This window comes from Corvus moneduloides, chromosome 3, assembly GCF_009650955.1.
Source record: "Corvus moneduloides isolate bCorMon1 chromosome 3, bCorMon1.pri, whole genome shotgun sequence".
NCBI classification, from domain to species: domain Eukaryota; kingdom Metazoa; phylum Chordata; class Aves; order Passeriformes; family Corvidae; genus Corvus; species Corvus moneduloides.
This window is the reverse complement of record NC_045478.1, coordinates 95,783,382-95,808,193: the sequence shown is the minus strand read 5'-3', so window position 1 is coordinate 95,808,193 and position 24,812 is coordinate 95,783,382. Positions and strand designations below refer to the sequence as shown.

General features: G+C 38.4%; 1 protein-coding gene across 1 annotated transcript in view; it reads right to left on the bottom strand.

The window, feature by feature from the left end:
* Positions 1-24,812, bottom strand: part of THADA (THADA armadillo repeat containing) — a 161,268-nt gene that overhangs the window by 36,064 nt on the left and 100,392 nt on the right. The window contains 2 exon segments of the mRNA XM_032102842.1: positions 257-669; positions 11,844-11,929. Of these exon segments, the coding sequence (XP_031958733.1) occupies positions 257-669; positions 11,844-11,929 (499 nt within the window).

The following is a 24,812-nucleotide window of genomic DNA, read 5'->3' as shown; positions in this document are numbered from 1 at the left end:
TTCTAAGAAAGGAGAGAGGAAGTTCTTGCTTTTACACAAGAACATCTGTTACAAAATTATTGCACAGCTCCTGTTCAGTGTAAAAAAACCCCAATTACTCACCCATTATTTAAAAAGCATAATGCATATATGAAATACATGAAATATACATGAAATGTATATGAAATATATTTTTGAAAATTACAAGTATAATCTAAAAATTAAAAATATAATTTACTGAAAACATACAAAATGTCAATAAAAAAGCACCTCTTACCTTGCAAAAACACTGGGGATTGGTTTCCTTCAGAGCCATTGTGAGAAAAGTGTCTTCCAAATCAATGAGTAAACACAATACACCTCCTCTTCCTTCTGCAATCTGCTTGGAATTTCTTTGTTTCAGCCACAGCAGTATTGCTTCCAATGCCAGCAGACGCACCTCATGGAACTCGCAGTGCAGGAGATGAGCTACTGACAGTGAGGGCTTGGCCATTCTCTTTGCAGCAGCTGAACCACAGCTCTGGATGTCAGCACCTGCAGTCACTGACAGCACTGATATTACAAGTTTGCTGATGCTCTGGAGATACTGTATCAGTCCTGGTACTGCAGATGAGTAGGGAATACCAGACATCAACTCAGAATCTGAAATGACTCTGTTCATCTCTTCCCAAAAGTCAAGCAATTGCATTCCTGGAATGAGAGTAACACTTAGTAAAGTGACAAATAGATGATGTTACCATCTGCTCCAGACCATGAAGTTGAAAAATATCAGGTATGCAAAAGGTATCACAATGTAAATTCAGGCATTAAATGAAAACCAGGGTTCTCCTTCATTTTAAACTGATTCCAAATTATAAAAAAGCTTTGCTAGGTATCACATGTATTCATATTTAAACAGAAAGAAACAAGGACACAAAGTTTTCTGAGAACCAAAAATTGTTCAACACAATTTTCAATCAACACAAGTTTCAATCAACTTAAAAAATGCTACAGTACCTTGCATCTTTGATTTCCTGCAATCTTTACCAACTACATCCATTTGGTAAGCATTTCTTTAAATCAAGCCAGTAATACAATATTGCAAATGGTACAAACCTACCATTTCTACCGTTGTAGAAAGTGATTAACACAAATAAACTATTAAATATATGTGGAAAAAATGTAGATAGTTAGCTCTAAAATCAGAGACCAAGCTGGACAAAGTGCTGTCAGACTACTCAGCTGCAACTGAAATCAGGAGAAATGATGACAAAGGCCATTCTGATAGTACTGAAAATCTCACGCCTTCATAGCTTTAGTCAGAAAAAACCTGCTATTAAGAAGATGCCCCTTTGAGATAAATAGACCTGCCCTGTGTGTATCAATTTAAAGAACTTACTGATAAAAAAATCCAGGATGCTTTTCCTATTTTTATTCATTTTGAACAGTTAACATAGCTAAGAAAAAAAAGGAGCTGCACTGTAACCCCTCTCATGTATCAGCACAGGAACTGTGGCATTTCAGCCATTTACACTGGTGCAACCTTGTCCACATGGCCCAGCACAGCCTGAGAACCTTCTTTAGTGCTTGGCCACCTCCTGGAGTCAACCAAGAGGCCACTGCCATCTGTGATACCAGAGGGTTTCAGGCCTTCTCAGAGTTGGCAATGTAGACACAAAAAGAAAGAAAAAAATCATCAATGGTCCTATCTCACACCCACGTAGACTGAAATACCCATGTGCCTTGAGTTCAACCCTCTTCTCCAACATCAGCAGGAATGAACCATTTTATAATATTGAAACCAAGGATTTTTGCCCAGTTCAGTGTCTCTACAGCTTGTACTGCAAGAAAATGAACATGCTGCACCCCACAAAATTCAAATGCAAGTGGAGGAAAATCACAAAGAACAGAGAACAACAGTGCCACTGTGCTAAGGCATGTTGGAAGTTTAGGGTCTTTTAAATGTAAAAATGCACTGAAGGTAAATACAAAGATTAAACAAACTTAGATTTCTTCAGTATCTTCAAGAAGACAATTCATTGCCATGTACCTTTGCTGTTTATAATTAAACACTGAGCACTGCTAAAAGCGTGTCCAAATAGTCCTACTAAATTCCTGAATTTGACACGAAGCCACAGCACAAATATAGATTCATTTTGTTGCCCATGAAGACATTTCCCTAAGCCTTCTATTTACAGTTAAATATCCTGCCCTTTCATATTCAGATTCTTCCAAAGCCATCTTAATTTGTCTGACATTTACACAGAAAGTTGACATGGTTGTACACTGTCTAGCACATAAGGCAGAACCATTTCTGAATAATTCTGGACACGCTTCAAAGAAATCCAGTATTTGTAAAAAATTTTCCAACATATTGCCCAACCATTAGCTCTGTCATTCAGATTTTTGCTACAGTTTCTTTTCTGAAGGGACTTGCTGCACAAAGGAACTCCAGTATCACTGCAGAACTGTCTCACAGCATTATCCTCTATGTGACACAGCTGACTTCCGCCTCATAGCAATGCAAAATTGTGTATTTTGTATATTTCATTTGCTACATTTCTAAACCCCCTCCAAACACACTGCTTTTACACACTGGCATCACAGCATAAACTAGCAATAATGCCCATGTCACACAACAAGTATCCAACTGCCAGAATTCCTTAATTTCTGAACTGTCTGGTTGCCTTGGAGAGGGATTAGGCCTTCATCTCAGTTATTACACAGCCTGACTCCACATACAGAAGTTTAACAACAGAAATAATCCCAGGCAGCTGAAAGAAAAAAGGTTCAAGGTCCAACACCTCAGTTCAAGAAGAGAATGTACAGCCTCAGCTTTGGAGCACTGCACCCGCTCAGGTTCCTACCTGCTCCCCCTCTCAGCTGCCTTTCAGTAACACACATGCCAACTGGCTCAACTCTTCAAACCAAGGGCGTGTTTGCAAGTATATTGCAAGAGGAATGCTTGTATCTCCTGTCCATGTTGCTTTACATTGAGGTAAGCTACATGCAAGCAGTAATGGGAAACCTGACAGGATGGAAGGGTCAAAGCTCCAGAGCAGGAAAAGGGAGAGTAGTACTAGGTGGAGAGAGAGAGAGAGAGAGAGAGGGAGAGAGGGAGAGAGGGGAAAAAAAATAGGGGAAGGGGGCAGGATGTCTTTCATTTTGTTAGTGTCAACGCTGCCAACTTCACCAGAGCCTGCAACCCAACATCAGACAGAGTGGTGACCCTTCCATGGACTCTGGGAGCTGCCCATGCACTGGCCTTCCAACTCAGCAAACTTCCATTTGTATTTTGCAAGGCCAGCACAACTTCTCTTTATATCTTCATCTTTGAAGGGGAAAACTACTTTCATACAAAAAACATAGCAAAGCTACTCACTCCCAGAACTACCAGTTTGCAGAGACTGTGATACAAGAGTCTTTGGCAACAGATCCTCTTTTTCCGTACATATCAAATACTTCTGCTTTGGAAGCCTTCTGGATTACTTCTTCTTTTCCCATGCAATTGTGAAAGACTGGACACTGTGGCTCATCTATTTTACAGAAAGTCTCTTTAAAATTGGACGTCTCAATGGCAAGGCCGTCAGCAAAATAAGACTGTCTGCATATTTGCTTAGCCTCAGCACACCAGAAAGCAAATCCTTCTGCATTCATCTTGTGCTCCACATGCTCTCCAACACTCTTTTTTCACACAAATATGTACAAAAGGAAAGAATGCTCCAGTCTTATTACAGTGCAGTGGAAATAGTCCTGCTTTCAACTGCATCACTAAGAAATCTTTCCAGGCTTTCATGTAAATGTTTTCTAGTCTGCTTAGCTTTAAGTAAACTCTTTCCTTTGGCTTACATCAAAATATGCAACTAAACCAGAAAACCACACTGGTTCCCGAAGTAAATGTCAGCCTCTGTTGTTAAGATACAGTAACGACATACTTCTATTTACAAACAAACATCACTGTACAGTTTGAATGACCAGCTGCTGTGAGAAGGGAGAACAAATTTTGGCTGACCAAAGAAGGGTCCTGGCAAACAGCAGTTTTTCCAGGATGCTGACAGATGCAAAAGAGTCCCCAAGAATTAAGTGGATTTAATTTTATTTGTTTCCCCCTTAAGGATTGCTTCATTTGTAGAACAGGAAGAATTTCAGCCTACTTCTAGTACAGGAGACATCTTACATGACCACTTGGTTCTCCTCAACACCCGACACAAACATTCTCAATCCCTTTATGTCCCCTATACTGATATATGCATACATCAGCTATGTCACAGCATGTCAGTTTGAGGGGCTGCTTTTTTAATCCTATCAGTCAGGTATATGAAGTAAAACGGTCTTTCACCACCTGAAAATAAAGAGGAAAGAAAGAGGGGCAGAATAGAATCAGCAGACTGGCTGAATCTCCAGTCACAAACCACCCCAAAATTCAGCAGCTCCCAAACCTGCACCCTGCCTCTCTTCTGCTCTTCCCTGCAGCGGCAGGCAGGACCTATTCAGTCTGTTCCCAGAGTAAGCAGAAACATAGAGCAAGGACAGAAAAATGTCCCTGGCTCAGGGAGTAACGAACCGTCAGCTGATGGACAGTTCAGCTGATCTTTCACCTCAGAGATACCATAGTCTGTTCAAAAGTGAGAGAAGTAATGTAAATTCCTTCCATATTTAAATCTAAACTTGCTTCACCTCCTTGCAGGGTTGATACATTTCTGTAGGATTTGGTAATTTCACACTGATTATCTAGCTACTGCCAAGTGGACAACTCTCCTGATCATCAGGGCGGGCTTCCTTCCGTACATGTGATTAGCATACCTTTAAGTATTTGCAGACTTCTAGATAAATATTGAGATTAAATCCTGTATGCAGGCCCTCGAGCATCCAAACTACCATGTTCCTACTAGAGGCTCCACGAAAAACAGAACAAAGCAGGGGAAAAGGGGGAAGTTACTACCAGCATCAGAAAACTTACTGACATTCTGCAAGGGCAGACAAAAACTACAAGACCAGAAATAAAATGCTGCTGTGCTTGCAGTATATTGTTATGGGAAGGGGGTCCAACCATCAAAAATATGGATATTCATCATCATTCACCAAGATCTGCAAGAAAGTGCAATTGTTTATAAACTGAGGTTAAAATCCTCATGCACTCTCAAACTACCATCCACAGACATCTGAAGAGATCATACGAATAGGGAGTAGGCTGAGAAGTAATCAGTGCCAAGAAGAGATTTTCCTAGACAAATACTAAGGAAAAGTATTTTCTTTCTTATTTTTCCTTTTTATTAAAAGTGGATTAGGCAAAGTGGATCACTGCTAAATGGAAAAAAAAACCACAAAGAGAACAGAAAAGTCTGTTTCATTACACTGCCATACTAAGGTGACTGCTGATGATCATAAAAAGGGCATATTTTAAGCAGGATGTTTTCTTTTAAAGACATCTGCAACTTCTTCAACATCAGAGACTAATCATCAGAACTTTCAATACAATTCAAAACTACAAACATGACTGATTAACAGAATCTACAGGTAATTTATTATTGAGGACACAAGCATCCCATTGCATTTTGCACAGCACAGGGGAAAGTTTTCAAAGAAAAAAAGAAGGGAAAAAGAAAAAACATTTTATCTGGACACTGAGACAGCTGTTTTTTCTTACAGCTTCTCTCTGGCTCAGCACTGAGTTTTCCAGTATTTTGCATTCATATAGAATCACAAAACCCCATGGAGACAGTGCAAGTCAGTCAGTGGTACATGCTGGAATCTAAAGAGAACCTGATTTTGAAAGGACAAGCAGTCTCTGTCTTCACATGGGGACAGACTTTTAACTGCTAACATGAATAAACATGACCAGTTCCACTTTGCCCTAGTGTCACTTATTTCATGCAACACCTTTCCATATTCCCTGTTCAACACGGCATTCCAGAAGTATCATGTCCACCCTCCACAACCCTCCTCTGATCACTGACTCTGCCATCATTCTAAAACACTATTACTTTCCTCCTCCTCCTCCATCTGTGCCACAAGTTCTGCTTCCAATGCTTCCTTGGCAGTGTTGGTGTTGCACACATCCATCTCCTTTCTCCAAAAATTTATTCTTTTCAGCCTTGGTCCATTTGTTTTGTTCTTCTGTCTCACACTAACTTTTGTTCTGTCTTTGGACCACTTCAACATCCCTCACTTGTTCTGCCTCTGGCATTTTACTGTCCAGGCAACTCCCAGTCACTCCCTGTGTCTTGGACCTCCAACAATGCCACCTTCAACTTCTTCATTCTCCTGTCTGCAGTGAATTAGAACACCGAGTACCTAAAAACACTTCCTTTTGACTTGTCTAATTTAATGTAAGTAGGCACAGTGCATTTAGATGATCCTGCAAATATGTTTTAAATCTTTACCTTCCTTAAGTCAAGATAAAAACATTTACCTGGCACCACAGTCAATACACCAGCAAAATTTATATAATTTCTGACATAATAAGTAAAAACTGCCTTCAACTTGTCAAGAGTGAAATTAAGTTTAAGCTAATTAGACCAAATAACCAAAACACGTGTTAACAAGCTGCCGGTGTTTTTATTCAAATAATTCTTTGGCCACACTTCTTAAAGATCTAGGTAAAGAAAATTAAAGAATGGCTAAAATAACCAACCTAGTTATCCCGGTCAAATTTTTACCATTCAAAAATCATCAGTTTTCAAGTTAGCCTGCAGGAAAAACTTGGCTGCCATTTAGCTTCTTTCCAAAGTAAGAAAATATTAAGAAGTATGATACAGAAAAAAGTGGCTACAGCCTTCAAACGCTATTTGAAAGACCTACAAATCATGTAATTCAGGCAAACATTGAAGAGAGTCCTATGTAAAGACCAATTTGTGCTTTCATGGCAAAGCATCGCAAAGCATCCAGAAGTTTGGTAATCCATATTATTTCTATCAATGTCTTTATAACTTCTAATTAAAAAGGAGAAATATAACCAAGAAAATAGTATTTGCACTGTATGTTATTTAAAATAGTACTTTGTTGTATTTGAGGACAAAACCAGCAGACAGTTGAAATAATAGCTCATGTTTCTGATCACATACACACACATGTGCAGTGCACAGTATTATTTGCAACCATTTCTTTAGTTCATGAGCAGAATTTAAGAATCTTAACCAAGCTACATCTACAGAAGGTTTAGGTATTTGGAAGACAACAAGAAAATGGAAGTATGTTTTTGCAAAATTTAAGGGAAGAAAATATCAGTGAGAGTGGCATACTGGCTGCTCCATTTTGGTATCAAAACAATCTCTTTATGAATAGGATTAAGCATGTAAATACTAAGTAACTGTTCCCACAGTTGACAAAAATCCTGGAGTTTGGTTAATTTCAAGAACTTTTATAAATTCTTCCACCTCAAATGTAGAAAGGAAAAAATGCCTGGTTAGAATACAAGTGGCATCTTTTCCTAAATCACTGATTCATCCTATTTGACATCCTGTTTAAATGTTTTCTCTTTCCCACCAAACTTGAATTTTGAAGACACTATGCTTGACAACAGGCCAAACCAGCCAGCAGACTGACAGCACACAGGATAAAGCAACAACTTGGCAGGATTATCTTTAGCAAAATTTTCTTTCATCTTTTCCCTCTTCTATTCTACATCCTATTTCACTTATGTTCACAGGGCTCTATCAACAAGTGCCATTTTTTGGAACACAACCCTGGACAAAATGCACTTCTATTAGTCAAGTATGTTACAGAGAGTTGCATCTGTTTTTCCCTTCATGAAATGACAAAATAGTACAAGAAAACTGTTTCAAGACATGAGCAAGAAGGAAAATGTGACCACTTTGTCCTGTGGCATTCTTCATCTGTTACAGAGAGATGCAGCATCCCAGATCTGAGCTTTCACTGCAATTCAACACTCTGGCTCCTGTGTTCCCAGCACTGCAGATCACAGTAATACTCTGGTCTTGTTGTTTTGCTTCAAACACCAGTTTCCAGAAGATTTGAAAGCAGGAATGTGTATCACAGGTCCTCTCCGAAGTTCACTTATTCAACAGAGGAGTATTATTTACTGAAACAGTGTATCACAGCAGAGTCCTGAATTCCATCTCTTGCAAAGCCCATCTCTGAGTGCACAGAAGAGCGTGTAGCCTCAGACACATGGATGGATCTGGAGCTCTACAGACCTCTGCTTCTAACTCCTGCTGATCAAAATTTGTGAATTTGCAAATAATTATACACACAGCTAAGGCTGGACATGTTCTCACCTGGACTTGGGGTCATTTTTCCCACCCCAATATGCCTACAAATGTTATTTTATTCCTCCTGTAATGTTTGAAGCAGGGTACAAGTGCCAGAATATCCTCTGCAAGAGGACTGCATTGCTCTCCCATTAGAATGAAAAGGCCCTGGGCATCTGTGATTTCTGGTCTATGAAAACAGTTGATGTGGGGAAAATACATCAAAGAGGTCTGCAAGAACAAATTCCCTGGACGCTATTAATAACTATTAATAGTGACAGTAGACATCAGCTCACCAAATAATCCTACACCTGGTAAGAACATTCTTTACTCTCAATAAAGGTAAAAAGAGTATTTTTATATTTTAACTTTTTTCTAAGGCTTGCTTCCAACCAGAATTGATAACAGAATAAAAATATTTTTAAGACTATTTTATAGTCTTGGCATTATGTATTGTCTCTGCATATCTTAAAACCCTCAGGCACATCAGGAGCTGGGGAAAAAAGTTCTAGATTTTGCCTATCACCTCAAGGAAACAAAACTGTCTTTTCCCAGTGACACAAATCAGGCAACACTTCAATCCAATCCAGCAAATTGGAATAAGTGTTAGCTTTGGGTTTTTTGTTATGTTTAAGATAAATAATCATCATTTAACCAGCAGTACATTTTTAGCTGGACAAGATGGTTTTGGTATCCATTCCTCCCTCCCTTCCTTAGCTGACATTTTAAAGTGGACATTTTTTGAATTTGTGAAGTAAATTCTCCATGGGCTATCCTGCACTTTAAGAGACAGATTTTATTAATTGAAAACAACAAATCACTTACAGAAAATAATCATAATGTAGGAAAGGCCTAGGCAGAGCTGTACTCTGAAACCCTCTTTGTAATTGTAGCCTCTTTAGACAGGCATAATCAATTAGAAGTGGTCTGATTTTAACCAGTTGCAGACTCATTTACATTGCATTCCCATTTCTGTTGATGAAAATCAGTTTCAGCCTGTGGCCTGGAACTCATATACAGCACTTCCTGGGGCCTCTTAGATAAACACATCAAGAAACAGTTTTATTTGGATTTGTCCCTCACCCTTTGTTCATTCAAACAACTTTACAAATCAAGATTAGAACTGAGAAAAATTGGCTCATAACCAGAGATACACATATATGAGTAAGATATTTAATATCAGAAAAGTATAACACTTCAGTTAATAATCATATCTTAAAAACATTTAAATGGAAGACTCAAAACATTCAGTTTTAACTGGTGAGTTTAGTCTTTCTCTTACTGTGTCATGGGACACTCAGTTTCTATTTAGTATAAACACATTACTCCTTCCTTTCAGAAGGGCTTCTTGCCTGAGATACATAAAATTGTCCCTAATGTATCTTCAAGTTTTCAAAACAGTACTTCCAGCCTAAGTTTTTACTCTCTGTAGACACTGCCTGAACTATGTAATTTTAAACCTATGTAGGAATGAAACTTTAAAGCAAAACAATACTAATGAACTATCCCCAAGCAGAGAGAATCTGCAAAAATAATTGCTTTCCTTCTGCAGAAATTGTACCTTACAGCACTCAGGTCTGGTACAGTCCACATGAGGTTTGAAAAATAAATGAATTCACTACAGTCAATAATCCAGCCACAGCATGGTGCAGTCCCTCAGGCTCAAAGGGCTATTCACAAGTCAGGGGCATTAAAAAAAAGGAGGGGACTTTCCTGGTGTGGAGAGGTCTATAAAAGCCTTTGCAATTGTGCAGCAATTGTTTAAAAACCAGAACAGACAAAAAAACCCCAAGGACAACTGAAATAGGAAAGAGACTGATAAAGGAAATGCAATACCCACTAAGTAAGCAAAACGAGGAGCCCTTCCCTGAAGTACTGGCTGTTCCTTCCTAAAAGAAAATACAGAAATAGAGCTGAAGGGTGAGTAACAAGAACAATCAGAAGATGAAAAAAACTTCTTATGAAGAGAATACAGAAAAACTAGGATGATTCATACTACAAAGGAGCTGAACAGAGGTCCATGATTTAAAAAAGTGTAAAACTTAATATTCCCAAAAGGATCTATCTTTTAAAAAGAAGTATTCAAAGTAAAAGGGCGATGAGCCCAAAAATGGCTGAAGGAGACTTTGGGGGTTGTTTTTGCTTATTTTGTAGTTGTGATACACAGCTAGACTTTTTAATGTACTGCAAAGGATTATCACTAAGGTCAATGGCATATGAGGATTTCAAAAGCTTTATTTTGTAGTAATAACAAAAATAAGTAAAAATATATTGTAATATAAGAATTTGTTGATGGTAGATATGGCTTACCCCCAAAAAAACCAGTAAAGAGCCAGGAAAAAACTTATCCCTAGAGACATGTTATATTAAAACTGCTTTAGATAAGGCAGTGCATTTCTTCCTATAAAGCACGAGGCCCTTGCCTAGTCACAAACAGTGGGCAGTACCTGGCACAACGAGACCTACAGTGCAACATCAGCTGGGAATTTCCTTTACTGAACAGCATATCTTGACACCTGAGATCCATGAGAGAGAAATGACTCTCCTGAGGACATGAAAGATCAGACTTGTCTCCTGGAGCTCCCAATAACCCGATCCCTGTTCCTCTGGTATAATGGAAGTCACCTGACACATACCCTCTGTACATCTGTCCTTCTGTTGTAAGGGCTAGTTCTTCATCACCTGTCTAAAGAAGTTGATTTCAGGTAATGTTCATCACCAATTTGTTTTCCTAACAACTATCACTATTTGAACTGCACATTCACAAGAAATCATACCAATAGCAATTTCAGAATTAGAATGCACTACATCAACTAAAGGTCTAGGCAAAAAAAGCAAAAGGAATTGGTTTTTAAATTAACAGTGCCCACAACATGACTATCTGAAATAAAGAACAGTTCCAGTGACTTAAATGCAGTGTTGAATGAAATTACAAAACTATTCTTTAATTGCCTTCCTGGACTGACAAGGTAATTTATTACTCACTTGTTCATAAGAAAGGAACAAAACAGGCCCACAAGGAAGCTACTTACAGCTGACTGAAAGCTGCCTACCCACTGCCACCTGTGAAAGGGTGTCCCCTTCCTCCATACCTTTGTTTTTCTTATTGTTTACAGCTTATTTTGTACTGTTCCAAACCATAATCTACAACATTAAAACCGAGAGTTCTGACTGGTCCTTCAAAAAATTCCCATTGATAAAGAATCAAAATGAAACAAGAAACTGAAAGGAGCTCTCAGAGTTGTCTCTTATAAAACTTCTAAACATGAGAAAACACTTTCCCTGAAACTATTTCATAAATGAACATTTCTGTGGCTTTCTGGAAAGGTTTTAAGTAGCAACAGTCCAGGATTTGGATTTTGGATCAAAAAAACATTTTGGAACATGGGAGAGGATCTTTTTTGTTGTTAGCCATTCTAGGATCAGGAATACTGCAAGATCATAACTTCAAGCCTTGTCATGGAGCTGTACCTCAGTCTTCTCCTCAACAAAACCTAGGACTAGCTCTTAAGAAGGCAGAATAAAGGGCCTTCTTCTACAAAGCAGCTAAAGGATTCCAGAAGGCAGTAGATTCCTTGAGCACAAGTAATATACTATTGTTTCTCCAGATTTAACAGAGCTCAGAAATAGATACAGATATTAAATCCAATGTATAGAACAGCACATTTGACTTACCTTGCTTTTGAAACTTCTCTAGGTGAGTACTCAACATCACAAGGATATCAAGACAGGCAGCTCTGGTCACCAAACAAGGATTTAGCCTAAAAAAAAAAAAAAAAAAAGTTGTAAAGATTAAATCCTTATAACCTTATGCTCAGAAACAGCAGTCAAACAAACTAGTTTGGCATGTGTATTTTAATTAATGAAGATAAACTACTGGTCAAACTAGACTGCATGTATCAAATAATTAGACCAAGTTAACCAAGCTTCACTTCCTGGTCCATTCTGTGTGGCAGTCTCCCTCGCAGAATGGCAACACCTTCCTCCTCCAGCCATTCCACTGGCAGTTGATACATTTCGGTATTACTGGATGAACCAGCTTGTGGTAGCAACTACAGTGTCTTTGTTTTGTTTATAGATATTGTGTGCAATGAAATGCAGCAGCAAAGAGAAGTCCTCAGTTCTTACTGTTACAGCTCATGAAAGAAAAACTTCCTTTGCAAGGCACCTGCTACACCTTTTTAATGGCCACAGCTCTCACTGTTCTGATGAAGACCAGAAGTGTGCATGTTTTTAAAATCAGACATCTCTTTTTCCAAACAAGAATATTTGGGATTTTGCGTATATAATGGAAATTGATAATAAGCTACCTTCTGCTCTACCTCTTCAATTTGCAAGTGACAAACATCTATTTTCTCTCCAATTAGAAAAACAAAATTAGGTTAATAACTTCATTTTTCTTTGTATTACTATCACTGAAACATATTTAGCCATGAAAAATTTTTTAAAATATAACTTCAAATGTGAACAAACAGGAAATCTAGTTCAAAACACAGAAATTATTCTGAAGAGCCCAATGGGACTTGACCTAAAACAAAAACTTTCAGAATCAAGCAGCACAAGCTTGAAGTATGACTAATTCTGCTCAGTATTTCATTTTTATTTTATCTGGCACACTCTTTGTATGCTTATCTTGATGTTTGAAACTCTTTCAAAAAATTGTTAATTAAAAATGTTCCAACAAACATTCTGAACTCTAAACATCTTTAAAATTCAAGGAAAAAAAAGCTTTTTCAAGTAGGATATGTGATCATGACATAAAAATGAAAGGTTTGAGGTTCTTACATAGTTTGGCAGCTGTATTTGCCTATGGAGAGTTAGCCTATGAACCTGTTAAAAAAGACAAACCAGAAACATTGCTCTCACCTTCAGTAATAAACTCTGCAATAAGTCTAAAATACTTATGCTTTCTTTTACAGTCTACAATGTTAGGCATCCATATAACACAGAGCAGAATATATGCTACCAGGATCTCTCTTTAGAAGAGGTTTTTTCCTTCTTTTGCATAGAAAGAGACTTTTTGGACACTTTCTTACTAGTGAAGTAGTCTAGGTTCACACCTCCCCAAACTTCTTCACGCTTGTCTGCTACCACTTGCCTTAAAAGCACAAGAGCTGCCTGCTGAGAAGATGCACATCAACAAGAACCAATGCCTTAAGAAGCCAAAGCAACTTTAATATGGCCTATTTTTGAAGAGCTGTATTAGGCACACTTAATTTCTATCCACCCTGGTTAAGCAAAGATCTTTCCTGTATCTTGGTTATCCAGTTGCTGCCTAAGTTGTTCTTCACAAAGCACCACCAAGGATTACTCACGGAGTTGAGAGCTCAACCCCTGAGAAAACAGAGGGATTGATCACTCAAAGGCTCAGAAGAAAAACAAACCACAAGACATCTCTCAAAAATGGATGAAAGCAGCCACAGCAGTTTTCAGTCAATATGAAGAATATAATGGGCCTACTGCATTTCAGCTCCCTCAAAAAATGGAAAACTTGCTTATTATTCCATGTTTTCCGTGGAAAAGAAAATTTCCAACATAGAAACTGTGCCCTGGGTGAAACATGGCTGATGTAACTTTTACTGAAGAAGAGGCAACAGCAACACTGGCATGTTTTTTATTCTGGTCCAGCTTTTAAGCACTTACCACTTCATTTCAAGTATGTACATATGCATGTTTTGATTTTGAAATGAGACTTTTCTAGGATAAAACATGCCAAGCATTTGTCTTTGGCTGATTCCGTTGCTCTGGTGATGCTAGTGAATTCTCATCCATATGTGCCAGACGGACACAACAGGAAATTCAGTTTTCCAAAACCAAGAAATTTCAATGTTGTTCAGACCGTAGCAGAAAGCTCAATCTTGAAGACAATCAAACAGTGATTTATGTAACAGACCTGACAGCCAAAAATCACATGCTGAACGTTTCAAATGATGCACTGCACAGTATTTAACACGACCTGTTCGTGCAGAACTTCAGCAACAAGAGTGGGAATAGTACAAGATGTTTCTTTTCTAACACTGATACCCAATAAAGTGGTGTTCTCATAAACAAGGTTTGAGGAAATCTGTCTCCAAACAAGAAAGTCACAGCAGTAGCAAAGGTGGGAGCTCCAGTCATCTGGAACAGCATTCCTTTTTTTCTGTCCGAACCCAAAAATTATTTCATTTCCCTTCCAACCTGGATATTAATGGAAACAAATACATCACACGCTCACTCCAGATGATAAACTGTACACGACTCTGAATTGAGTAGAGATGGTTAGAACTCTCATATCTAAGGGTATATCCACACAGAAATATAAAATGGCTATCAAAACAATATTCATACTGTTACACATCTGTGCAGGCTGGTGATGCCAGGGCACAGATCTGCACCTGATTAAAGCAATGCTTTGTCTATGCCAGCCAGTAGCTTAGTGTAACATCTAGAAGTCAAAGAGCTGGCACCAAAGACCCAATGGCCACCCCACATACTGTGCCCAGATGCCTTAAGCCATAATTTTCAGAAGTTCAACTTGTTGCTTTTTGTTTGTGTTTGGAAAGAGAGCTTATAACCAGCCTGCTCCAGGAATCTTACTGCACTCAGGAGCTTGCTCCACACTTTCTAGTACTCCTTCATAATGGTCTCACTTGGAGCTTGACTGTCCAGGTGGAAATAAAAATCAGGTCACTGGCAACTGCTGAGTTACCTTTCACAAACAGCTAATATTGCAGAATATTTCAACACACCTGACCAAAGAGAGGTCAAAGGCTGTCTGCCCTGAGTAACATGTGTCAAGCACTGTCACAGGCTGGACCTGCCAGGCACAAGACAAGAAGACTCCTACAACAGGCAGGAACAGAAAGGATTACTACTTAGTAAGAACAAGGCGCAAAAAAAAACGTATTTCTAATTTAATCAAGGAGAAGGAAAAGATGATGGGAGGAGCTGCTGTGTCCCTACCACATCATCCTATGAAGATAGGCTAAGAGAATTGGGATTGTTCAGCCTCAAAAAGAGAAGGCTTCAGGTTGACCTAACTGCAGCCCTCCAGTACCTAAAGGGAGCCTGCAAGAAAGAGAGAGACTTTTCACAAGAGCCTGTAGTGACAGGACAAGGGGGAATGGATTCAAACTGAGCAAGAGCAGGTTTAGATGAGATATTAAGAAGAAATTCTTTGCTGTGAGTGTGATGAGGCACTGGAACACGTTGTCCAGAGGACTGGTGGATGCCCCATCCGCGGAAGTGTTCAAGGCCAGCCTGGATGGGGCTCTGAAGAATCTGGTCTAGCTGAAGATGTCCCAAGCTCACAGCAGAGGAGCTGGAACTAGGTGATCTTTAAGGTCCCTTCCAACCCAGGCGATTCTATGATTCTACGACCAGGGAACTCCACAGAATATTCAAGATCATTGAAAGAACAAAAGTCAAAAAAGTTAAAGGGTTTACACTTTTTTTTTTTCCTAATTGCCCAAAGCTCTAGCCTAACAGTATCTTCAGTATGATAGAAGTAAGTGTCTTTCTTTCCTTACTATTTTAGGTAGGCCTGGCCGAACAGTAGGAAATCTGAAAACACAGGTGCCAGTGTGCATACTATTGACGACACTTCATAGCAGATTTCTGGATGAGATCCTGAAAATAAAAGTCTTCCAAACCTAGTCAGTTTCTTTTCATTAATGCTGAACAAGTAATTGGGGATAGAACAGACAGACTTCTTTGTAATTGCATTGTCAATTCTGGCATGTGAATATAAAATTAAAAAAGAGTTCAAGGCGCTTGCAGGAGGAAACCTTTTGTTAGCCGTTAAGAGTCCAGGGACTTTTTTTCAAAGAAAAAGGTTAATGGAGAGTCTGTTAAAATTCACAGGCTGCTGTTCACATGCCTTTGAAGAGGCCTAGGTTAAGCACTTATAGAATATTATATGACCAGAGTAACAAAGAGCTATTTGTTTTCAACAAGGAACTGCCTGGTAGGTGAACGAGGAAGCATACCCTTCAGGAGATACTCCCTCTCTGGAGATGTAAATCAGACTCAGAAGGCAGGTTCAGAAGCTCCATGGGCAACACTGGGGTTTGCTCCAGCTGGCTTTGGCTACCTACAGTAGCACTAGGACCCCTTTGATTTCTGCTCTGCCTTCACCTCCTCTAAGTATCACCGATTGCAGCTTAGGTCTATGCAACTGAAATCAATCCTAGACTCCCACAGCTTGGAGCTCTATAAATATTATCTTTTAAATGTTTGATTCACCTTTTATAGTTAAGTCATGCTGAATTTGAAAGGTAGTCATTGGTTTGCTTATTTTGGATGGCAGATCTAATGCAAACCGAACTGGCATTTATTGAAAAAATCAGCAATATGTGGTCACAGACCTCCTGTGTACTTGGCTCACACACATGGCTTCAACTCTATCAGGAACACATGGCTTAACGTTTAAAATTAAGTTTCTCTTGTACTACTGTTTAATTTAAACAAGATCAACATTAACGAACTACAGAGCAAATTACCTTCTCTTCCAAGAGAAACAACAAGGAGCAAAGAACATGGAAAGCTCACACATTTGGCCTCAATTCTGACAGAACACTGGGAAAAAGACAATCTCTTGCTTCTCTAACAACTAAGGTTTGCAGAGGCCCTTAAACAGCATTTCTACTTACTAAAAGGCACCATTTATAACTATCCAGATTTCTGTATTGAAGTCAGGATGCCAACACCCCTTTCTTTATAGCAAGTACCAAAGAATTTTGATGCACAGTTTCTGCAGATTCTCATTATCTTCTCAAACCCCCAATTTTCAGTGACACTCAGTCAGATGACTTAAAAAGCTGACAGCTATTTTCTCCTGGATCACTCCTCTTTTTCCACCTCACTTCAAGATGAGCAACAACAACTGTTAACATTAATTTACTGCATTTGTTACATAAATAAGACAGATACAAGCTAGTGATTATGAAATCGAAGCAGTTCGTGTTAATGTTTATTACATTAGCTTTTGGTGATTCTAGAAATTCAGTGTTTTCCAAAGAGGTAGTTTATTTTGCTCATATTTTTCCTCATTAGGAAACAGATGTTGGAAAACTACTAGCGGAACAATCACTATTTAATATACAGCAACTTACAATATTTACTAAATATTTAACAACATAAAAATCAAAGTATATTTCCTCAAACTCTCAATGAGCACTAAGAAATTTCAAATGCAACCTGACAATTAATGTCTCTTAAATAAAAATCCATAATATCTCTCTTTTGGATGAGGTTAGCTACAGGTATCTTAGTGTAGTCAGCTATCTTAGGGATTTTTAAAGCCTTTTGTAAGAGGTCTCCAAAAAGCTCTGCATTTGGCAGTCTCCAAGCTTTTAGAAAAGTCTGAAAGACTGCAAATCTTTCACCCAGGCCTGCTTTATGAATCTTTTTAAATACTGATCTTATTTCTCAAATGGGAGTATAACTTCAATAAATAATTAACAAAATAGTATTTCCTCCTAATAATGTAACATGTACATTACAGGTCTTGTCACAGAAAAACACCAAGTAATTACACAGGGTGTCAGACATCATTTTTTTTAATACAGAGTTTAAGCGACTCTTAGCAACTCAGATTGGTTAATCCCAGCTACAAACTTTAAAAACTGATTACAATATTTGGATAATGAATCAAGCTGGTGTAGAACTCTAGTCAAAATTATACGACTTACAAAGTCACCTACAAATCTTCATATTTTGTCCAAAAACGTCATGACACACTCTTAAGCATCGTGGTAAAGACACCAGAGCTGGCAAGACTACAAGGGCAACCCCTTCAAAGGTCAATTCCTCCTCGTGAAGGAGAAGAGATCCATCTTAATGACTTGCATGACTGTTTTCATTTCAATTTTCAAAGTGATCAATTAATTAAATGAACTGCCTACTCCCCCTCTGGTCGTCAATGAAAAAGTCACTCCTGCTGTAATACTGTATGCTTCCAGAGCCTTTGGAAAGGCTGAAAAGGACTAAAATTCCTGGAAAGGAGACCTTTTCTTATGATTAAACTTACCAAAATCATTTCAGAAAAAGTCCTGTATTAAAGGAAAACCTGTGATTACTAAACACTGCCCCATTCTTCTGTGTAAATAACACGTTATTGTCAAAGAAATTCATATTTTAGTTGGCAGAAAATAAATCATTTTATAAATTTTTATATAAATAATTTTATACTTATATAAATATATATTTATGCAATATGTATAAAAATATATGCTATTTATATAAATAAATTTATATAAATTCATATAAATATTTATATAAATATATGTTTATATAATAGATGTAAAATATATATTATTTATAAAAATAAGTTTATATTAATAATTCTATAAATAAAATTTAAACCCCAAATTTTCCTACTTTCTAGCCACCAGTATTACGTGCCATTTTTGATTCCAACAGATCGACAGAATTTATTCCCTGAACATCATATTCAAGTTAATGCTATTGCACAAATTCTTGCATTTCTGAACTTTATGAACATTTCTGATAAGTCAAAATTTTATGGACATTTAAGATTAGAATTCCATCTTTAGCGCTACATAAACACAGGAAAGAATTTTGATTCAGTCCAACATGTCATAATGCCACCTGATACTTGGGGACAGCATCTGTGCAACTTCTTATTATGAGCTTCCCACTCTGCCTTTGTCTTCCATAATCTCAGTTTTTGAGGCTAGCGCACTGGCAATTAAATTCTGGGTTTACAGCGTATCTTTTTGTCTCTATCAACTCCCAGCATACTCCTTGCTGAAGAATGGCAAATCTCCAAAAGTATTCCTACTTCGGGTGGCCAGATTCTTCTGATACGTGACCTGCCATTGTGTCAGCTAAAATATCTTCCACAAGTGCATCATCTGTGATGTCTAAGTCTTGATACAGTCAACTCTACATGATCCTTAGAGGGCTGTCCGTGGGGAGCTCTATCCTTGGAGGGCTGCTGATGAACCAGGCCAAGCTGGCTTTGCACTGACCACATTTTACCTGCAGCGTGATCTGGTAAATGATCAGTTGTCATTTATGGAGGCGACAAAGCTTATGGAAATCACTCCTACACATACAGTGAGCAGCTGATTAAAAGATTAAATCTTCTCCTGTTGTTTTGGTTATTAGCTTTCCAATTCGGCAGTATTCTAAAGACTGAGGTTTTTGGGGGTGTATTTGTTTAGAGGGCAGCATTCATATTTTAATCTATTTTCTCTCAGAGCCCACATCTGTAGCACTGAATCAACATGCATGGCCTTCCTCTTGTCTTCTTAAGGGGACATTAATAATGGATTTAATTATTAAGCTTTGTCCATAGCATTTTTAACCATGTAACACAAAACCAGCCCATCAATGAACATCATGGCCAACAGACCTATATTTAATGGACAGCATTTAAAAAAATAATGATGAAGCCTGCACTACCAAGTAAACCTTGCTGAGTTCCTGGAAGCACAGGAACACCTGCATAGAAATAGAAATCCAAACATTAGTAACAGTGCATCTGCTTCCCTACTTGGTGCTGTTGAGATCTTCTCCAAGTAATTACCATGTGCACAGCCCCCCTCACTTGCCCATTCTACAGGGACAGCTCATCCAGCATTATAACAGGCACTGTCTCCCAAGGGAGTTGCTAGTCTGGTGATTTAAGTTTTTCCACCACTCTCAAAGCCAGGCTATTATGTTGTTATTAGTTTCCATGGTAAAGGCAGAGAATTTATTGCTTGAAAAAGAAGCTACACAAATTATTTTTTCATTGTGATACCACCAAGAACATCCTGAGTTTCAGCTATTAAGAAAAATTAATTTGTGCTCCAGCTGTCCTTGGTGAATGATACTGAAAGGCTGTGTTTTGTTGGTGTTGTTTTTAGCATACCTGATTGATAAAATAATCCTGGCTGTTCTCTTTTGTGTTCTCTTAATGAGAACCTCATGTGATTCCTGAGCAAATCCTAAAAAACTTCAGAGGTCAAACTAATCCCATGGGCAAATTTAATGAATTTTACACAATTAACATCAGGGGGCTTACTTATGAAGAAAAAGCATGAAAACTCTTATGTTTATTTATTGAAAAGCATTTTCAGATATAAGCGAGGATTTATGTCCAAAATCTGTAATTGTACATGATTTGTGCCTACTCCAAATGTTGCACTGGTGGAGAGAACACCTCAAACAACCTTATCCAAGTCTTAATATTCTCGGAATGTTCGTATTTAAGTTCGGAGTACACCTATGAACCAGAGTCAAAGACTATTTTATCTTATGCAAAGTACATCTTAAACTTCAGCCTGAAGTTCAAACATCTCTACTGATACCCAAAGTGGGTGTTCCAAAACCAGCAATCACCAAGTGCCTAAATAAACAGTTTGTAGCCGTGCTAATGATACTGTTATCAAAACTGGTGAAAGAGGGGACTTGGAGCAGTACAGAAACCTAAATTAACCTGCCAAAAGCATGTAAGATTTAAATTAATGCATCTAGGAATACATTTATGAACAATGACGTGCTATGACTGTTCTCAAAAGCAAAGATAAACGAGGCTAAACAAGGCCCATGGGTTAGAATGTGCAGATTAATAAATTACTGGTGAGTCAGCACCAAGCCTGACAAGAGTTCAAGAAGTGTTTGGACAATGCTCTCAGGCACACAGTATGACTCTTGGAGATGTCCTGTGCAGGGCCAGGAGTCAGACTCAATGATCCTCATGGGTCCCTTCCAGCTCAGCTTATTCTGTGATGCTGTGAGCTGTTCATACCGGTACACTCCGTTTTCAACTGGACAGGACAACAAAAATTTCCGTTCATGTTTTGTGTGTGCAAGAGTACACACATGAATTCTAGCTGAAACAAAGTTAAGTTTTCAATTTGAAACCTGGTAAATAAATTTCCACAGAGATAGGCTCAATCATTAAAACTATTTTCAACTTTTGAACTTGGCTGTACAACGCATACAGACCACTAACCAACAAAGGTAATTAACTGCACTTCTCAATGGGTAGGTTATAAAGATAGAAATGAGAAAGTGGAAAAGTTAGGAAACAGGAAGATGCCAAGTGCAGACATGGCCTTGGAAGGACAAGAAGGTTCGTCTTGATGCAGTGGAAGAAGAGGAGGCAAGAGTAGTAAAATAAGAGAAGGACTTCTCTGCCAAGGAGGACAACCTTACATTCCCCTCACTTCTTCCCTTCTTGCTGTACAAAAAACCACTTCCAATTCCCAAATAAGGACCACTTCAAAAATTACACAGAGGCTGCTTGCAAAGCTGCAGAGAGCCATGGGCACGTTGCACCTCTGTCTAGGTATGCCTGCATGTGCCACTGTTTTGTCTGTAACAGTCTGCTCACTAGAAGTTACTGCTGTCTCTCCCAAGAGGCAATGAGAAGAAAGGCATATTTAGGTTACAGTCTGAGCCATTAAGTCCTGAAACCACAAGGAGGCCACATTCTTGCTTTCTGCACAGATGGCCTACATGCACCTTGCATGAAGCTCCTTCTAGGAAGGACCTAAGACTGCTCATCTGCTTATTGTCACTCACATAGTGCTGCCAAAAGCGGAGGGGGAAAAGTGATACTACAGGCTTGATGGAGTGCCACGGTCATCAAAACTTGTCAAGTTACCACACTCTGTAGGGCTATAAAATAGTGATGAGATTTTCCTCATTCAAAGCAGTCATACCTGGATCATCGAAGAGTCAGCCAGGGAAAACTAAGCAGCACATATCTCAGCAAACAGTGAACCTCGTTTTGAGCCTGTGCCTGAAACAGTTTTTGCATGGATTTGTTGTGTGAGGTTGAATCCTGTGCAGGACCTATTTGTATTTTTAGCAGTGCCAACCATGAAGCAGAGAGCTGTAAGCAGCAGCACTGCAGAGCACGGGTTATTTGGGTCATAAACGCACTGCAGGTGGCCCATTCCAGATGAACCAGCCACTCTTTGCAAAAGGCAAAGCCAACTAGTTTTACATAAGGTTGTTCCACACCAGAAGTTTCAAGAAAGCAGCCTTCTTAGAAGTAAACTCTCCCAGTGCAGACAAGCTCTCAGCCAAGAAACAGCACATGGCTAGAGGTTAGCAGAGTATGTTATTTGACTTCTGGCAGAACCTCAAAGTCTTTTCCCCCTCCTGTGGTCTCCAGTAAGTGGGAAGGTGGAAAAAAAAAAAAAAATCCAACTCAAAGCGCTGAAAAGCAGCATCCTACAGCAAAGCCGTGCAATGACATGATTTCACAAATTTTCCAATACCAATACTTTGCCATGCCAAAGGCTACAAATTAAACAAGGGAGATATTTCTGGGACTTCTGTACAACACATTACCAAATCCAAAGGCTGTTCTTCTAGCTTTCTGAATTTATGAAGCAGAAGGCATCTAGAGTTAGTCTTATAACTCCCTGGTATGCAGTTGAGCTGAAAACTACCTTTTTTGGTTTTTTTATTCATATGACAGAGCTTTGAACTCTTTCAAATATTTAGCTTGATAAATTCATCATATTTTAAAACATTCATCAGATTAATTCACATCACTTCATTCCATCACCTGAGTTCTCCAACCAAGCAGATTTTATAATTTTTTTAAATTTCTGTTCTTCTCAAACACCCTGCATCTCCCACATTTGCAAAAAATGCAATAAACTAACACTGGTGTGAAGGTGAAGGAAAGCAGTAACATTAAAGAAACACTTTAGACTAAAAAACAGGTATATTCCAAAACAAAATAAGAAACACCAAGAGAAGAATAAACTTACTAATTGAATGAAAAGATTCAACCATTACCTTGAGAAGTGGATGGACAGCAGGTCTCATTCACCAGAACATCAAAAATGAAAATACTCATTCTGAATACATAAAAAAGTTAATCTTTTGAAGATGTAAAAAAAAGCCAAGGAAAAAAGCATCCATGCCCCATCAGTATGAGAAATCTGCCTTCACAACAGATAAAAAATACCAGTTGAAAAAGTGAATGCTTTATGAAATTCAATTTGGGGAATGTGACCCATTATTTTATTCTCTAAAGGAAAATCAGGTCGTAGCACGGAGAAGGAAAAGGAGGTTACTATATTACATGGAATGTGCAATAGAATCTTGAGCTATTCTACACCAATGAACTCTGATGAAAGAAAATTATATTCTGGCCCTGAAAAGGCAAAGAAAACCCTAAAACCAAAACCCAAACAAAAAACCCCCACCCAGTTCAGGAAACCACTGAAGAATGATAATCTTTCCTCCAAATACACACACATGACAACCTAGCCTCATTTTTAAGAGTTACATATGCAATCCAAAGTTTTGTAATTCAAGATTCTCAGAGAAGTTTGTTCCATAGTACAAAGGAAGTACATAGTTGAAAGAACACCAGCAAGAGCTTTACAGAACTAGCACAGAAATGTGATTGAAAATTGATGTTTAGAAATAACTCCCCAGATTCACAAACCATTTTCCTGCTATTTTAACCCATTTAAGATTAATAGTGAGTGCCTCCTATACTCTCTTTTCAAACAGACACAGCCCTGCAGTATTGGTGACATGGTAAATTATCTCCTTATGAAAAAGGCAGAAAAACCAGATGGGGATTCATTAACTTTTCTCTGTGGTGCTCACTCTCTTTGCCTGAACAGAAAGAAGGTAAGAATGACTGTACATGACTGAGGGTCCACCCAGCCATCACCCTCTCTGACAGCAGCAGATGCATGCCTAGCAGTCTACAACAGGGCAAGAATAAAGTGCTGGTTTCCTAATAGGCTCTCCCAACATCTAGAAACCCACACAGATGGACTCACTGAGTTTCACAACTCAGTTGCCAAGCAACCTTCTGAAACCCCTTTAAAATGAGAAAACGGAAAACCAAGAACAAGACTCTCAAACCTCACTGTTCACCACAGTGAGCAGTTGTTCACCTTCACCCACTCAACTACCAACAGTAAAGCTGCACAGTGAATGTGGGACACTAATGTGGGACACTAAAACCATCAGAAAACACCATTCATTTCAATACCTTTGTTTGTTTGTTTGGGTTGCTTCTTGGAGGTTTATTCCTTCGCTTTTTTTTAACTGAATACATTTATCTCAAGCAGAAAGTTAAGAGAGTTACAGAGGGCAGGATGGATGGATGGATGGATGGATGGATGGATGGAAGGCAGGAAGGCAGGCAGGAAACACACCTTAGCTCAAAGTGTGCAAGAACAGTAAGGTACATCAGAAATTTGCAAAAATAATTTCTGTCATTTAAAAATCCAATGCTTTAAGTTAGTATTGCAAGGCTGCATGCTCATAACATAAAATTTTACTATCTGAGGAGAAAAGACATTCTAAAACACTTTATGTATAGCATTGACTGCATTATGGAGAATGCAAGACTATGAGAAGGAGGCTACAACAAACTGACAAAATGAAAATGTGCTGCTGACAGGGAGTTAATATCAGCACATACAGCCTACTTTTTACAGGCAACTGAAAGAGAAAATACTTCTCTTCAGGAAAATACCTTACTGTGCACAATAATTTCTTAGAGAGGGCCTGAAAAGTTTTCCTTTCCAGAGATGATAATAATCAAAAAAACCTCACTAAAAACCCAACCAGTCAGCACTAATGTGACTGATGTATTAAAAAGGGCAGTTCTGAAAAAATAGTTCGAATACAGAATTTATTTAAAATCTGTAATGAACAGAG